The following is an 18,841-nucleotide window of genomic DNA, read 5'->3' as shown; positions in this document are numbered from 1 at the left end:
TCTGGTCAAAGGCGTTTCCTCACCTAAAGCCACACATCCTGAACCCTAACCTCCAGCTGACCCCCCAGCTCTCCCCCAGGGCCAGGACTGGCTGGCCGCCACGCTGTTCCTCATGATGGCCGGCCACGCAGACCGGACGCTGCGCTGGCTGCTGGACTTCTCCTCTCTGCTGTGCTCCGCCTTCCTCTGGCCCGCCCGCATGCACAGCTCTGTGAGTACGGCCCAGACGCAGCCGCTGGCGTGCGCGTGTCCTCAGGGGGACATTCTGTTTCACGTCCGTCTTTTGAAGGAGAAAACACAGTTCCTTAGGAGGTAGAGAGCCTCATGCAGATATGGCAAAAAAAAAGAGCTGGAGGTAAGGGACTTTTCTTTCAAACGGTCTGAATCTATGCAGAAATGTTGCTAGGCAACGTACCAAAGTGTGTGGGCGGGACTTTAGAATGTGACCAGTGATTAAAGGTACAAAGGGTTGAATAGGCAGCGCAGTTGGGCGACTACCAGTGTCTTCAATGTGATGTTGGCACCAATTGGAACCCAGTGGAGCCTAGTAAAAGGGATGACATTTGATCAGTTATTCTGGATATGGTATGGCTCTTTTAAATAACAATGTTAAATAACCATTTCCATCGTTTAAAATATGCTGTAGTAAATATAAACAAATTGGTTTCCTCAAACGACGCTGTTAAAGTTGTGCAATCATTGAGGGTAGTTACTATATATTTTTTGGGATTGCAACAAAACATTTTTGGAAACATACATTTTCCGAGTTTATACGTATATGGGTCAGTTTATACATGTGTCATGAGAATCTGAAATAGCTTTAGTGTCAGGTAAGTTTGCACATACATTATTTCTGATAAACAAATTCAAACGTAATTTCGCTGGTTTCAATGTATCTCCTTGCTCTGGTGTGTGCTACCGCTCAAAACTATGAACCTATGACCACTACACTATGAACCTATGACCACTACACTATGAACCTATGACCACTACACTATGAACCTACGACCACTACACTATGAACCTATGACCACTACACTATGAACCTATGACCACTACACTATGAACCTATGACCACTACACTATGAACCTATGACCACTACACTATGAACCTATGACCACTACACTATGAACCTATGACCACTACACTATGAACCTATGACCACTACACTACACAAACCACTGTGCTAGAGCTTGTCAGTGAGGCTTGTGACTAAAGAATAAATCAAGGGACAGTAAGAGCTCCATACTGAGGTCGTATCATTGTTAACCGCAGTGGAGGCCCAGGGAGAGGTGAAGGTCTTCCAGGATCCCAGCGGTTGCGTTGCAGCCGCTCATCAAAGCCTTTTAGGATTCCTTCTCAGCCCTCTGCAGGCCCTTTCTGCTCAGCTCGCTGTGTACACTCAGATTGTGTACATTGCAACATTGCTAGCTGCAGGCTACCTAATGTGCTCCATTTTGTTCAAAGCACGGAAAACAGAACAGAACAGCGGTTATTAGGTTACAGAACATTCACTACGGTTTGAGGCAACATAGTTCCATTAGGAGACTGCCAACATGAGCAAGAATAACACCGCAGATAGGGTACACACAAATAGACACATACTACACACACATCAAACTTTCATAATAGGTACACATCAACTGGTTACTGAAATCGTCAACACATTTAGCTCATGCTTCAACTTGAAATGCTGCTCCAATATTATCTATGGTCCAACCAAAGCAGAAATAACAAGAGCACTACAATTGTACTGTACTTAATTGTGTTGTGCATGCATGTTGTGTAGCATGTACTTAATTGTGTTGTGCATGCATGTTGTGTAGCATGTACTTAGTTGTGTAGCATCTGCAGTAGCTAGCTATCACTGCTGTATACGGGGAATGGGTTGGCCTGGTGATTGTTAGTACTTGCACTTGGTTCTATGAACATCTTTACTGCACCGACGGCGATATATTGTTTCACTTCTTATGACAAATGTACTTTAAGTCGCTTTGGATAAAAGCGTGTAAATGTACAATGATGTGTTGTTGTGTCAGGTCCACCTCCCGGCCGCGGTGGCGGCCTCAGGGATCCCTCCGGTCTACTGGTGCACTGCTCACTACGTAGAGATGCTGCTCAAGGCTGAGGTCCCCCTGGTCCACTCTGCCTTCAGGATGTCTGGCTTCACCCCGTCCCAGGTGAGCACAACGCCTACCACAACCAGTGTTCAGGGGCCTCATGTACAAAGACTTGCGTGGATTTCTGACTGAAACTTTGCGGACGCCAAAATCTGGAAAGCTGCTGCGCACAAATAAATCCGGATGTATCAATCCTTGCGTAAGCAGGATTTCACACAGATTCTCTTTGTACATCCCAATTAACGTGAAATTGAGCGCACATGCACGAGCCCGTCTCTCCACCCAGTCTCCTCCCTCATTTAATATGCTAATTCGTATAAATAGGCCTGCAGTAGTGCGCTCGTTAGGAGAAAGGAGAACATGGAGAAAGGAAGAAAAAATAACTTTAGTGAATGCGAGGTGGAGGTGTTGATTTCGGAGGTAGAGGCCAGAAATAAGATCTTGTGTGGCTCTCTTTCCTCCGGAATCAGCACCAAAAGCAAAAAACTGGCGTGGGAAAACGTTGCCAAGTCGGTCAATGAGGTTGGGGCGGAAAGCCGAACTGTGGCTGACATAAAAAAAAAGTGGTCGGACATCAAGGTGGACGTAAAAAGAAAGGTCTCTGCCCACCGGAGAAGCGTGGGTCAGAGCGCAGCGGGGCGGAGTCTGGGAGCTCGCCCTATTTGAGCAAAGGGTGGCAGCTGTGATTTGGGATCGGCTCCTTTTTGACCAAAAAATCATAATAGTCGCGGAACACCCGTTAATTTTGAATGCGACCATCTTCTAACAAGGCCAACACTGCCATTGTCAACCTATCGATTATTGCCACATTTTGCGCATGCTTTTATATTCTCATTTATTTGGATGCATGCTGACGATGCTGACGAGGTTGTATCCATACACCCAATGTGTCAATAATATGTAGGCCTACATAATTCGAAATTGGCCGACTGGTTCATTGATGGATTGATTTTAAGTAACAATGGCTTGTGCTTACTCATCACATAATAATATTGCAGTCAAGAATTTCACAAGCCATCACTGAAAATAATATTGCTGGGGCTTCCTTTTAATTCCAATATTGACAATTTAGTTTTATGGGTCTGATTTTAGCCTAACAGTGTCACATTATGCGTCTCGACAACAATAACGCATGATTGAAGCGCATTTAAGATCACGCATTCCAACATTCAAATCCACTTTGAACTCGCCTCATATTGCAATATTACTTCATGACTCGTGATCGAGTAGGCCTAATGTTGTTGCGCTGCATTGCCTCTATGTGCCGCCAACTGACAAAATGCAGCAGAAATGTGCATAAGCCAGGCATTTAGTTTGCGTGGAGAACCGCATTTTCTCACGTCAAGGCAGTCTTTGTACATCCGAACGTTTGCGTGAGAAGTTGCTTACGCAGCTTTTTTGTGCGTAAGCAAGCTTTGTACATGAGGCCCCAGGTCAATAGTAGGAACCACACTGGAGCCAGAGCAGGAGGTCTAGAACCACACTGGAGCCAGAGCAGGGGGTCTAGAACCATACTAGAACCAGAGCAGGAGGTCTAGAACCACACTAGAACCAGAGCAGGAGGTCTAGAACCACACTAGAACCAGAGCAGGAGGTCTAGAACCACACTGGAGCCAGAGCAGGGGGTCTAGAACCACACTAGAACCAGAGCAGGAGGTCTAGAACCACACTAGAACCAGAGCAGGAGGTCTAGAACCATACTAGAACCAGAGCAGGAGGTCTAGAACCACACTAGAACCAGAGCAGGAGGTCTAGAACCACACTAGAACCAGAGCAGGAGGTCTAGAACCACACTAGAACCAGAGCAGGAGGTCTAGAACCACACTAGAACCAGAGCAGGAGGTCTAGAACCACACTGGAGCCAGAGCAGGAGGTCTAGAACCACACTAGAACCAGAGCAGGAGGTCTAGAACCACACTAGAACCAGAGCAGGAGGTCTAGAACCACACTAGAACCAGAGCAGGAGGTCTAGAACCACACTAGAACCAGAGCAGGAGGTCTAGAACCACACTAGAACCAGAGCAGGAGGTCTCTAGAACCACACTAGAACCAGAGCAGGAGGTCTAGAACCACACTAGAACCAGAGCAGGAGGTCTAGAACCACACTAGAACCAGAGCAGGAGGTCTAGAACCACACTAGAACCAGAGCAGGAGGTCTAGAACCATACTAGAACCAGAGCAGGAGGTCTAGAACCACACTAGAACCAGAGCAGGAGGTCTAGAACCACACTAGAACCAGAGCAGGAGGTCTAGAACCACACTAGAACCAGAGCAGGAGGTCTAGAACCACACTAGAACCAGAGCAGGAGGTCTAGAACCACACTAGAACCAGAGCAGGAGGTCTAGAACCACACTAGAACCAGAGCAGGAGGTCTAGAACCACACTGGAGCCAGAGCAGGAGGTCTAGAACCACACTAGAACCAGAGCAGGAGGTCTAGAACCACACTAGAACCAGAGCAGGAGGTCTAGAACCACACTAGAACCAGAGCAGGAGGTCTAGAACCACACTAGAACCAGAGCAGGAGGTCTAGAACCACACTAGAACCAGAGCAGGAGGTCTCTAGAACCACACTAGAACCAGAGCAGGAGGTCTAGAACCACACTAGAACCAGAGCAGGAGGTCTAGAACCACACTAGAACCAGAGCAGGAGGTCTAGAACCACACTAGAACCAGAGCAGGAGGTCTAGAACCACACTAGAACCAGAGCAGGAGGTCTAGAACCACACTAGAACCAGAGCAGGAGGTCTAGAACCACACTAGAACCAGAGCAGGAGGTCTAGAACCACACTAGAACCAGAGCAGGAGGTCTAGAACCACACTAGAACCAGAGCAGGAGGTCTAGAACCACACTAGAACCAGAGCAGGAGGTCTAGAACCACACTAGAACCAGAGCAGGAGGTCTAGAACCACACTAGAACCAGAGCAGGAGGTCTAGAACCACACTAGAACCAGAGCAGGAGGTCTAGAACCACACTAGAACCAGAGCAGGAGGTCTAGAACCACACTAGAACCAGAGCAGGAGGTCTAGAACCACACTAGAACCAGAGCAGGAGGTCTAGAACCATACTAGAACCAGAGCAGGAGGTCTAGAACCACACTAGAACCAGAGCAGGAGGTCTAGAACCACACTAGAACCAGAGCAGGAGGTCTAGAACCACACTAGAACCAGAGCAGGAGGTCTAGAACCACACTAGAACCAGAGCAGGAGGTCTAGAACCACACTAGAACCAGAGCAGGAGGTCTAGAACCACACTAGAACCAGAGCAGGAGGTCTCTCTTCTTGTAGGGTTGGCAGTGGTCCAGTTCCATTAGTAATATAATACTATAGTATAGTATAGTAATATAATACTATGTGTCACTGGGAGGTTTTCCAGTACATTTGCTACATTTTTGTTAAAGCTGTTAACTAGTACTAACAGTATTAGGCTGTTGTTTGAGCTCAATAATATCACTTCGGGTTAGGGTTAGGGTTAGGGTTAACCCTTCTATTTGAAGAGGAAATAATTATTGTTATTATAATTATTTATGCTTTGATTTACAGTGGTTGCTATTTCTTTCAATTTATTATTATTAACCTGAAGGGCCCCATGGAGGTCCCCTCTCCTCACCCTAACCCTTGTGGCCCCTGACAGCTCTACCCTCTCATGGGCGGGCCTGTGTGTGGCCCCTGTGTGTGGCCCCTGTGTGTGGCCCCTGTGTGTGGCCCCTGTGTGTGGCCCCTAACGGCCCTCCCCTCTCATGGGCGGGCCTGCTGGCTATGCTCTCGTCTGTCTCAGATAGGTTTAGCGCCCAGTAGCTGATGATTGTGTTTCTGTGGTGATTCCAGATGTGCCTGCAGTGGCTGAACCAGTGCTTCTGGAACTACCTGGACTGGCCTGAGGTCTGCCACTACGTGTCCACCTGTGTGCTCATGGGCCCCGACTACCAGGTGTACGTGTGTGTGGCCGTGTTGAGGCACATGCAGCCAGACATCCTGCTGCACACACAGTGCCAGGACCTGCAGGTCTACCTCAAGGTGAGTCCGATCCACACAGACAGGCACCTCACTCAGCACCTCACCTCACGGTACCTCAACAGCAGACAGGCACCTCACTCAGCACCTCACCTCACTGTACCTCAACAACAGACTAGGGCTAGGGCTGAGGTACATATGGAACATATGGTGTGAGTACTAGGTACCTCCATTAAGATTTTGCATGGTTGGATCTAGGGACGCACGATAACTTTTTTTTACCGATACCGATAACCGATAACTTTCACCTCCTAAAGGCCGATACCGATATCAATAACACACACACATATATGATCATGACATTGTTGCTCAGACATCAGTAGAATCAACAGGGGGTTTTGGGGGGCTGGCTTGCAAGGGGCGGGATATGACGTAGAGTCGAGGTTCACAGTACGGCCCCTGTCACTCAGGTGTGTTTTGGTCTGACCGCAGACAGCAACGGAGGCAGAATGGGCAGAACTTGTTGCGATCATCTTAAATGTTGCTGCAGCGACGCATCATATATTCCGTTGCATCCACAACATCTGCATCAATCGATGAAAGACTGGAGCATTGGAGTCACAGACAAATAGAAGAAACGACGAACAAGAAAGGTGTTGCAAACGATTGCGTTACCGGAGGAAGAGCGTCTTTTTTTGCTTCATTTCACATCTGTAGTAGTTGTACTACACACAGAGATGTAGTTGATCTCTGCGTTTAACTGAGAAAACAGGGAGTGGAAGGACGGGACCCTATAATGTTCAGCTAACTGATGTCAATAATAATTGTTACGAGAGTTAGCGTATGTGTGTGGGCGAGAATGGCAGTGTGTGTGTGTGAGTGGATGAGCGAGGAGAGCGAGCGGTAGCGTGTGTCAGTTTAGTGAAGTAATGAACGAGTCTGGTTGTCTCTGTGCCAACGTGTACTGTAAAGTTAGTGAAACTAAGAATAAAGTACACAGCCTTTCAATAATCGTCGGCCGCTTCATTCCGACCATATTCGGACCTATAAGCAGACCCACTGCCAGTCAAAGTGAAGGGTGGTACCCCCGAGAGAACATCAACGTCTCCCCTGTGCTCTCGACCACCTACGGTCTGGGAGCCGACAGCAGGAAAGGTGTAACATAATAATAAAAATAAACATTTTCTATATACGCGTGCAGCTGTGAACTCATGTATTGTAATTGATTGTATGATGTGTACTTTTAGGGTTACGATAAGACCTTTAATTTAGTGTTAGTGGGAGCGGGGCACTGAAATTATATAGGCTATGTTATCGGGGCTATTCGTCATGATATCGGACTTATCGGAATGACGTAATAATTTCTGTTATCGGCCCGATAATTATCATGCACCCCTAGTTGGATCTGATTCGTCAGGTCAGACCCATCGTTGACTGATCGTCTAATCATATATCATATAATTATTTCAATATGTGGCTCAGTTTAAAGGCGTGCTATGTTCTGTCTGTCGCTATGCTCGCTCATTCAAAGCAACAAGGCTGCAGTTGGAAGGTGAAGTTGCGTGGGAACATGGGAACGATTGTTCTCCCCACTATTGCCGGTGAAAACCGGTCTGATGACTCAAAAATCACATGGTTCACAGACCAGTTATTTTAGTTTTAATAACCTTATGTTTTTTCACGTTATGTCATTTAATTCGAACAAAATGTTCACAAGTTACATGATGTTAACTTGCTGACTTACAATATTTTGAAGTGCATATCCAAAACTCTGTGCCTGGAATGGCAAATTCCAAGCACACAATCACATAACGCACACAACTGCAAACGAAACAACACAAAAGCAAAAGCTACAACAAAACAGAAGTGAGAGCATACGGATTCTGACAACAAAACAGGCTTTTATTGCCAGCTGAGTATTATTGCCTACAGGTGTGGAAGAGTTCTTGCCCTTTTGAGAAGTTTGATTACAGATTACTATGTATTGTCCTTATTTGTTCATTCAACCTGAATTCTGAAACAGAATTCTGTAGTTTGTGTGGCAAGAACATCAAATTCTTGTATAATGCCAGTATGCCTTTCAAAAGTGACGGTAACGTTTTAAAGCTTACCTATTATTTTGGTTGGCATTTGGTTAGACACATCTCAGCGAAACGCAGTTATCAGATGTCAAAACAATCTTTATGACGAGCATGTTGAACGTTTGGTACGTTTCCATACACATTACAGTTTTTCTCACAAAATTTGATACTAATTGTGGCGGTAACTGACATGGGCGTTTAAATGGTCACGTTTTAAATGTTCCTGCTAGCTCTACAACAGTAAAGGTTCAGAACTGCGTAGCCAAAGAGCCTCTAGTTTGGGGGTAACGCACATAGACTGTACAGAGTCAACTGACTTACCATATGTGTATCACTGACTGTTTCACGCCAAAAAAGCCCCTAAAAAGAACCTTTCGACAGTGTATCTGTGTATGTATTAGAGGTTCTAGGTTATCTGGAGTCTGTATTCAGACAGTGTATCCACTAGAGGTTCTAGGTTATCTGGAGTCTGTATTCAAGTATGTTCAATAAGGACATGAAACAGCTTGTTTGTGCTCAAACTGTACTTCCATAACAGTGTGACATCAGACTGTGCAGTGGGCGGGGTTTAAGTGCAGAAGTCCCGCCTCCCGGCTACCCGCAATGTTTACAACTTCTCAGGGGTGTGAATTTGCAGACACACACACAAAACGTTCGAACAATCACAACAGAGTGGGTGTGCTGACCAATCACAACAGAGTGGGCGTGCTGACCAATCACACAGACTGGGCTACTCTGGAGGCGGGCCTTAAAGTGACGTGATACACAACGTTTTTGAAAGACACTGAAATTGGTTTTGCAGAAATTAACAGTGAGAATAATAAGAGGTATTTATAACATACAGGCATGTAACCCTGTTCTAGTAGTCCCCCCAAATGCAATTATTAACCCTAAAAAGCATGATATGGGGGGTCTTAAACACTACATTTATTGAAGCAATCAATAAGGTCAAAATAAAGCTGCAGAAGAAGAAGTGTTTTCTGTAGCTCTATTACTAGGAATATATACCGTGCATTATGACACATATTGAACTTGATACCAGAAACATTGAGTGCCACGGTGAAAGTCCTGTCACTACTTTTCTCCATACTCGCCGTTGCCATCAGCATTATATAATAATGACACGTAAGGTTAAAGATCTCAAATCTGTATGTTATGAATACCTCTTATTATTCTCACTGTTAATTTCTGCAAAACCAATTTCAGTGTCTTTCAAAAACGTTTTGTATCACGTTGCTTTAAGGCCCGCCTCCCGAGTAGCCCAGTCTGCTGTGATTGGTCAGCACGCCCACTCTGTTGCGATTGGTCGAACGCTTTGCACATGTGTCGGCAAATTGCCAATCCTGAGAAGTTGTAAACATTGCGGGTAGCTGGGAGGCGGGAGGCGGGACTTCTGCACTTCAGCCCCGCCCACTGCAGTCTGACGTCACACTGTTACAGAAGTAAAGTTGGTGCGCTAACATGCTGTTTGACGCACTTATTGAGGGCCGTTCTCCATGGGTGAATACTCCCCCTGCTGGCTCTGACTTAGATTTTTCTAGCTTAGCAGACGTAAAACATGTGTACATACGTCCTATAACAGTCTAAAGCAAAGGGAAAAGTGAAAAAAAGCATGATATCACCCCTTTAAGATGAATGAACGTTCATCTGTATTTCTTTGTTGTTACATTAATCTTTGCATTACATAGACGCGTTGACGGAAGAGACGTGTTCAATGAAATACAAACTTTAACCGTTTTCACACATGTCCTCTCTTTTCTCCGCATTTGTGGAGCAGGAGGTTCGACCGTGAGGGTCATTCACACTTATTCACACTTGATCCCCGATATGCGGAGATCGGTGTTGCTCAGTCATCAGTAGAATCTCCGGCTGGTTTAGGGGGGCGGGCTTGCAAGGGGCGGGATATGACGTAGGGTCGAGGTTCGCAAGAGGCGGGATCGGGTTTGTTTTGGTTTGACCGCAGACAGAGCGCAGGCAGAACGGGCAGAACTCATCGCCATCATGTTAAATGTTGCTGCAGCGATGCATATATTCCGTTGCATCCACAACATCCACATCGATCGATGAAAGACTGGAGCATGAGTTACAGATAAATAGAAGAAACAACTAATAAGAAAGGCGTCGCAAACGACTGCGTTACCGGAGGAAGAGAGCGTCTTCTTTTGGTTTCATTTCACATCTAACAAACACTGGGACAAATGTAGTTGATTTCTGTGTTTAACTGAGAAAACAGGGAGTGGAAGGACGGGACCCTATAATGTTCAGCTAACTGTTTCAATAATAATTGTTATGAGAGTTAGCGCACGTGTGTGCGTGAGAATGGCAGTGTGTGTGTGTGAGTGAGTGAGTGGACGAGCGAGGAGAGCTAGCGATAGCGTGTGTCAGTTTAGTGAAGTAATGAACGAGTCCGGTTGTGTCTGTGCAAACGTGTAGGCCCTACTGTAAAGTTAGTGGAACTAAGAATAAAGTACACAGCCTGTCAAGAATCGGTGGCCGCTTGATTCCGACCATATTCAAACCTATAAGCAGACCCACTGCTGTTACCCCCAAGAGAACATCGACCCTGGAGCGAACGTCTCCCCAGTGCTCCTCGACTACGGTCTGGGAGCCGACAGCAGGAAAGGTGTAACATAATAATAAAAATATTTTTTAAACCAAAAGGCAACAGGCTGATTATCAATTAGGGTGCGGGTGCCACTCAATGACATGCAGACGTAGACCGAAGCGTCATCAACACGCCCACTCAACTGGTGTGAAATGCCGACATCCTACTGCTCATTCACATATAAGGTAATAAACATTTCCGCCAGAGAAAATACTACCTCAGGGGTAGTATCTTTTCAGGAGGTCCAACGTCAGGATATGTCATTCACATATACGGCCCGTCTGGAGAATAGACGGAGAATAGACGAATGTACGTCCATATGTTGTTCTCCTCAGCTATTGAAGATGGGGTGGGATCCATAACTCTCTATCATAGACGCTATCCATCAGGTTAATGGGCCCAGAGAGCAGACTTCCTGTTGGTTAGATGATGACGGTATAATGTTCAAATACATGCATGAATAACGACGGGCTAGCCCCACGCTCTCACACAGCCACGGTCGTAGCGTCAAGAAAGTAACGAACAAAATAAGTAAACTGTGGAAAAGGAAGTGACCTACTTTACATTCATCATTCATCGAGATCCCACAACCCCATTGGCTCAGAAAACTGGGCCCGGCAGGATATAGACCAATAGGAGCAGGCTGTGCACCAGGAGGAGCAGGTTATACAAGGAACAGGATATGAATAAATAAGGCTGTTATATATCAACTTCATTTATTTTATTTCTTGAAGTATTTCATGTTTTAATGAATGTGATTCAGTGTGATTGGGCGGATCACAGACCACAATGTTTCCAAAGGTCATCAAACGGTTCATTAGGCAATCTACTGTGTTCATTTAAATTAATAGAATGTGAAGCATGCCCATGTGTTTCTTGGATTTTATTAAAGGGCCAAATCCACCTTTTTTCTTACAGTGGCTGGTGCATCAGTGTGTGTGTGTGTGTGTGTGTGTGCCTGCGTGGGTGCGTGCCTTGCATATTATCATGAATCATTTTTCTTTTAAATGTCAGATGTCTTTGTCATCGTGTTTGGGGACAACATGAAGAGTTCTAGACATTCTGTTCTACGACCATATTAGGGAATCAGTGATCAGTTTCTGATGCTTCTTTCCTTAGTAGAAAACGTGTCCCTCCCTCCCAGGCCCTCATCTCTAGGTCACATTCACCTCCTACTCACTTCACACTGCTTTTCAATGAAGGAAAATATGATATACTTAATAGCAATACAAAAATATGTGCATCTATGTGTGTCACGTTTCATATTTTGTATATTTTGTAGCCTTAAGCCTTTTTTTTTTGCAAAGTCAAAATCAAATTGTTTATTGTTATATTTCAATCACTTCAATAACTTCTATCATAACTATTACGAAGCATCTAAAATATGTGTTCTAGCAGTGGCCAACAAATCCCACAATAATTGACACAATAAGCCTAATCCCAAAGCACACGACCCAGATATATATTAGATATGAGATATATCTTATATATATATATCTTATATATATATTAGATATATATTATATATATATTCAATATATCTTATATATATATGAGATATATATTTGATATATATGAGATATATATGAGATATATATTACATAAGGTCCATCCCAGGGGTCGCTGTCATGAACAACTGAATGGATATTGGATTGTTATTCCTCTATCTCCCTGTACAGCGATACAGGGAGATAGTGCAGCCATACACCATAACACCATAAGGTGACGCGGAAATATTGACATATTGAGCGTTGCAGTCAAGAATGGTAGGGTGGCATCTGCTCACAAGGATGTGTTGATATGGTAACGTGTACTACATGAACATAGACCCTAGCCCTAGATATAGATCATACTGTACATAGACCCTAGCTCTAGATCATACTGTACATAGACCCTAGCTCTAGATCATACTGTACATAGACCCTAGCTCTAGATAATACTGTACATAGACCCTAGCTCTAGATATAGATCATACTGTACATAGACCCTAGATATAGCCCATACTGTACGTAGACTGTAGATATAGACCATACTGTACGTAGACTGTAGATATAGACCATACTGTACATAGACTGTAGATATAGACCATACTGTACGTAGACTGTAGATATAGCCCATACTGTACATAGACTAGATACAGACCATACTGTACATAGACTGTAGATACAGACCATACTGTACGTAGACTGTAGATACAGACCATACTGTACGTAGACTGTAGATACAGACCGTACTGTGATGTGTGTCATCAGGAGGAGCCCATCCCGGGGTTCCGGTTCCAGGACCATCTGGAGTTCATGGAGCAGCTGGAGGGAAAATACGGCAGCACGGTGCTCACAGACATGCAGCGCATCACCACGCCCACAGACCCCCCCACAGACCCCCCCACAGACCCCACATAGACCCCACATAGACTCCCCACAGACCCCCCCACAGACCCCCCACAGACCCCATATAGACCCCCCACAGACCCCCCACAGACCCCATATAGACCCCCCACAGACCCCCCACAGACCCCCCCACAGACCCCACATAGACCCACAGACCCCCCACAGACCCCATATAGACTCCCCACAGACCCCCCCACAGACCCCATATAGACCCCCCACAGACCCCCCCACAGACCCCCCACAGACCCCATATAGACCCCCCACAGACCCCCCACAGACCCCCCCACAGACCCCACATAGACCCACAGACCCCATATAGACTCCCCACAGACCCCATATAGACCCCCCACAGACCCCCCCACAGACCCCCCACAGACCCCATATAGACCCCCCACAGACCCCCCCACAGACCCCCCACAGACCCCATATAGACCCCCCACAGACCCCCCCACAGACCCCACATAGACCCCCCACAGACCCCCCCACAGACCCCAGAGGGGCCAGGCTGCACATGGCTCCAGTAGTCATAGACCATAGATGATGAAATATTCTGTTTGTCATTTCATTTCCATGGGTTAAACGATGCTGTGTCTTGGTAGTCTGAGTTGAACATCCAAAAAAAAAACTAATTTGTTATTGTTAACATTGAGTATCTTTAGTATAAATATGTATTAAGTGATGATGTAACAAGTTTTTGTAACAAAATCATTGAGTTTTGTTCTTGTATGAGGTTCAATACATTTATTGTAAGTATTTTCCATATACCTTAATACTGAATTATTTGTAAGGTTTAGTTTATTATGTGGCATAAGATGACACATTGTTCCCTCCTCTTTCCTTGGGCCCCCTGAGTTAAGCATTTCAATAACTACACTTAATTTATCATTCAGACGCATCTTGACATCATGTACGGGACGTGGATTATGAAAGTGCAGTCTCATGTGTGATGAGGTCAGAATGGGTGGTGTGTTTGGTACAAGCTGTGCCCCAGAGCCCAGGAGGAGCGTGAGGAGGACGGCTGAGCTCTTCATGCTGCTGCTGTTTGTCTTCCACACTCCGTCCAGATATGGAGCAAACGTCATTTATGCCTGAGCACAAAACAAAACACATTGGTGTATTGCACAGGTGGCTGTTTGTATGAACTCCTTAGCTGATTATTGTGATCTATTATCTCAGGCAGGACTCTCAGGCGGTCAACCGACCGCAACTTGAATAATCATTGATTCACTGAATCTGTCCATCGGACTGCAGAGGGCCCCACGTCGGAGCTCACTACATCTGGATTGTTGTAATGTTTGCCCCGATAAGGTCAGCCCCATTTCATTTCCATTTACAAATGGCTTTCCTGTTGGCAGTCGGCTGACATTTGGAGGGCTGTGTGTTGACAGCCGTCCTCCCTCTCTCTCTCTCTTCTTTGTGGCCACTTAAATTCTAACACCAACCTGAAACACGTTGAGATGGGAGCTTCCACGTATTACTCTTCACCTCACATCACAACTGACAGAAGGTCTCAGGGTGGAGGATACTGAACACAGCAGGAGCTCTGGATCTGTCCCCATGGAACATGTGATATCAAGCCCTCTATGGCCAAACTAATCGGAAATATCCTCTTTTATTCTACGGATGCAATAACGCTGGTTCTGTTTCTCTCACTTTCTGAAGTTGCCAATATTGTGTTACTGTGACGTGAAAACAATAAATGCGTTGTGTCCCTGCTGCTGTGGCCTTGTGTAATGAGTCTCTGGAGGCTACAAACAAACGGTTGATGAGCTGGTGTCCTGACGCGCTCCTTCTGTCCTGAGACCACCAGTTAGTCCTCCACCTTCCGTTTGCTTTGCCCCCCTGGCTCAGATTGAGTCCAGATTGAATGTTTGTTTCCAGATATATATATATAGATATATATTTGTTTCCAGATATATATAAGAATATATATATTCATATATATACACATATATATATATATATATATATATATATATATATGCTGGTCAGTATTAATATTCTTTAAAAAATGCATTTTACGTTTATTTACATTTTCAATACATTATAATACAATACAATATTTACATTTTCAATACATATATATGTATATATATATGTATGTATGTATGTATTAAAAATGTAAATATTAAGAATATTAATACTGAGACTTTATTGACTGTATAATAACTGTATCTAAATAAGTAAGAATAATAATGTTAGTGTAGAACAGAACCCTGCACTCTGCTGTGTGGACGTACTGCTGAGCCCTGAGCACACACACACACACACACACACACACACACACACACACACACACACACACCAGCACAGATAGAGCGAGGAGTTGATCATTGCTATCCCAGGCGTCGTGCTGTGGTGTGTGTGTGTGTGTCCTTTGATTCCAGTGTAAGCCCCGACCAGACAGTTAATGGAAGAGCCTTGGATTATGAGCAGCCTGGCCTGAGCCTGAGACTGGATTATAGGACAGTTCACAGAGGGCATCCTCCTCTATTAACGGCAGAGGCTTACCCACCACACCAAACATCTCATCTATAGATACTGATATAGATATGTTTGGCACTAGCTACACCGGCTGAACTTTTATTTGCCCGTTTCACTTCTTCTATTACTACTAATCACGGTATTTCTAACTTTATTCATGGTAGTAGTTTATTAACAATTCCTTTACATAAGTAATAATTGTAACTGAATCAGTTAATAGCCTTATTCTAATCCATTTATTGTATTAAATTAGTTTACATGAAAGCAAGAATGCAAACTAAAGTCGTACAATCCCTGAGGAAATTGTACTCAGTCATTACATACTTATGTGTGTATATATTCTATGTTTATTGATGTTCATGTGTATTTACTTATTTGTATGGATGTATTAGTATGAAAACATATGTCTAGCTATGTTTATGCATGTGTACGTATGTATATGTGTGTACGTACGTATGTCTAGCTATGTTTATGTATGTGTACGTATGTACATGTGTGTACATACGTATGTCTAGCTATGTTTATGTATGTGTACGTACGTATATGTGTGTACGTACGTATGTTTACGTATTGTGACAACCCCCCCGCCGTCGGACCGCGGCCTCCCGGCGGACCGGCGGTCAGCGGGAGAGACAAACGTCTCCGCGCAGCCGCGCTAGAGGGCCCATCAAGAGGGCCCCGGCAATCACGGAGATTGGGGGCACCGTGGGAGGGGGCCGGTGAGGAGTCCTAGGGCTGGAGAGGAGGCAGACGGGGAGCTGGACTGGTAGCAGAGAGTCACGATGTGTTGTGTTGCATTTTCCTTTCTCTGTTCCTGGGCTGCACGAATAAATCGTCGCAACGCAAACCTGTCTGTTCATTTCATTGAGAAATACCCGCCGACGATGAGGGGGTTGCCACGGTATGTATATCTATGTATGCATATGTGTACGTATGCATGAGTATGTGTACGTATGTATGCGTATGTTCAGCCATTTGTATTTAAGCTCAGCTTGTTCAGTCTGTTGTTTACACTGGTGTACCTTAAAGGGATAGTTCAATTCACACAGACATTTACATCGATAGTCGGGCATTATAATTGGTTTGCCTCAGGAGTGGGTAAAACTGTTTTTATTGGCAGGCTAGCAGTTCCCCTCGACTTGCGCTAGCCTAGCACCAGCGATTTCTGAAACTAGAATGACTGAATGAAACAGTGTTGAAAACGGTCTCCAATGATAAATAACTCACTGGCTCACTTGGACATGAGACCCAATGTCCAAAATCCTGAACTACCCCTTTAAAGGGTTGAGTACAATGTACGTCATTACAAGTATTGCTTAGATATTTAATATCAGTAATAATTAGCTCATCATGCTGAACATGATGATGTATGATGGTGCATTTGTGTATGTAGTGAAGATAGGAGATAGGAGACAGGTGATAGGAGACAGGAGATAGGAGACAGGCTATAGGAGATAGGAGACAGGCGATAGGAGATAGGAGACAGGCGATAAGAGACAGGAGATAGTACTTTACTTTAATTTAATTTGGCAGACGCCTTTGTCCAAGGCGACATACAACATATTTGACAACAGGCAGTATTAGCAACAAGCAGTAAAAATTACATAAAATGACATTAAAAAGTTAAACTATAAGGCTCTCAAGACGTTGGATGTGGCTAGATCAGTTCAGTCTCTGAAACAGGAGCACCTGGGTGAAGACATGCGTCTTCAAATGGTTTTGAAAGAGCTGGTGGCAGAGCGCTGGCATCTCGTTCCACCCTGGAGGTAGAAGACGAGAGTCTTGATTGGGACCTAGTGGTGACAGCCCGACATAGGAGATAGGAGACAGGAGACAGGAGATAGGAGTTATTGCAGCTTGCGCAGTGTACGTAACTATAGAGAACCGTTGATATGGATGTGTTCTGCGGCAGTAGGTTAAGACAACCTAACCTAACACACACACACACACAGACACACACACACACCCCCCACACGTGCATACTGGTGTAAGTGCAGGGTGCTCCGAGGATCTCACGCAATGACTCGACTGGTCCAATGTTCAAATCCTTCAATTGTTTCATCTTGCAGGTCTGAATATGAATAAATAGATTCAATTGTATCAAAATAAGTGATGGCCATAGTGACGGAGACATTGTATGGCGTTGTGTACTCATGGATTCAGTCATGTGATCATCCTGAGGGCACGTTTAAAGACCGTATCCCAGGGAGACCAGACCATGCAGCTTGTCTCCCTCCAGGGAGCAGCAGCGACAGGGCCAGCATGTGTCACTGTGGGGGCCCCGGGGCCCCCTGCTGAGCATGGCTCAGAGCGGGGGGCCCCGGGTTGTGTGGCCCGGGGCCAGCAGCGATCAGACGTCCGCGCTAGAGGAAGCATGGCTCACAATTGTCATGTGCGTATTCCGTTTCTTTGCAGGTTCAAATCCTTGTGTTATTTTGTATTTGTTTTGTGCGCACACTGGGAGGGTAGGGGGGTGTGGCCCTGAGCGGCGCGGGGCGGGGCTGGTGGGGACGGAGGCTCGGGGAGACGGCCCTGCAGAGCCGGCTGCTGTGAATGTCAGGACGAGGGGCAGATGTCAGCCGGCCGCGCAGGCAGCCTGGACTGTGAATGTCACGACTCTAGGGAGAACACACACACGGACACACACACACACACCCCCGGTCACCACCTCCAGCAGTGATTGCATCAGAGGAGGATGGCTCGCAAAAACACAATAGAATAACTTTAGCTCACCTTTAAAGGTCACGGTGTCATACATCTTAGAAATACGCCAAAAATTATGCTATGTGTGTGTGTGTTTGTGAGTCGGGGTAAATGTGTGTGTGTTTCTGTGTGGGTACATGTGTGTGTCCGGGTGCATGTGTGTGTGTGTGTGTGTGTGCATCTGATCATAGTAAAGGGAACATATCTCAGCCACGTGGTATTTCATGGGCTCTGACATTTGTGGAGTGGTTCCAGTGAGTCATGAGCTCAGCCCAGGACCAGGTCTCCCTCAGAGGTCCACCAGAGCACCAGAAGAACACTAGAGCACCAGAAGAACACTAGAGCACCAGAAGAACACTAGAGCACCAGAAGAACACTAGAGCACCAGAAGAACCAGAGGAACACTCAGAGGAACACTAGAGCACCAGAAGAACCAGGTTTATCTCGAGGGCGGCATGTGGCTCAGGAGGTAGAGCGGGTTGGCTGGTAACCGGAAGGTTGCT

At 45.4% G+C, this 18,841-nt stretch overlaps 2 protein-coding genes across 2 annotated transcripts in view; one reads left to right on the top strand and one right to left on the bottom strand.

The window, feature by feature from the left end:
- Window positions 1-13,163, top strand: part of tbc1d32 (TBC1 domain family, member 32) — a gene marked incomplete at its 3' end in the record, with an annotated part of 49,719 nt that extends 36,556 nt beyond the window's left edge. Inside the window, exons 31-34 of the mRNA XM_084484204.1 lie at window positions 57-211; window positions 2,041-2,181; window positions 5,950-6,138; window positions 13,014-13,163. Of these exons, the coding sequence (XP_084340330.1) occupies window positions 57-211; window positions 2,041-2,181; window positions 5,950-6,138; window positions 13,014-13,163 (635 nt within the window). The remainder of the gene's footprint in view (window positions 1-56; window positions 212-2,040; window positions 2,182-5,949; window positions 6,139-13,013) is intronic.
- Window positions 1-18,841, bottom strand: part of LOC311364341 (uncharacterized protein) — a gene marked incomplete at both ends in the record, with an annotated part of 156,999 nt that overhangs the window by 102,733 nt on the left and 35,425 nt on the right. The window lies entirely within an intron of this gene.

This window comes from Micromesistius poutassou (genome assembly GCF_964030765.1).
Source record: "Micromesistius poutassou genome assembly, chromosome: 19".
NCBI lineage: Eukaryota > Metazoa > Chordata > Actinopteri > Gadiformes > Gadidae > Micromesistius > Micromesistius poutassou.
Note: the sequence above shows the minus strand (reverse complement) of the source record. Positions and strands in the feature narration are given on the sequence as shown.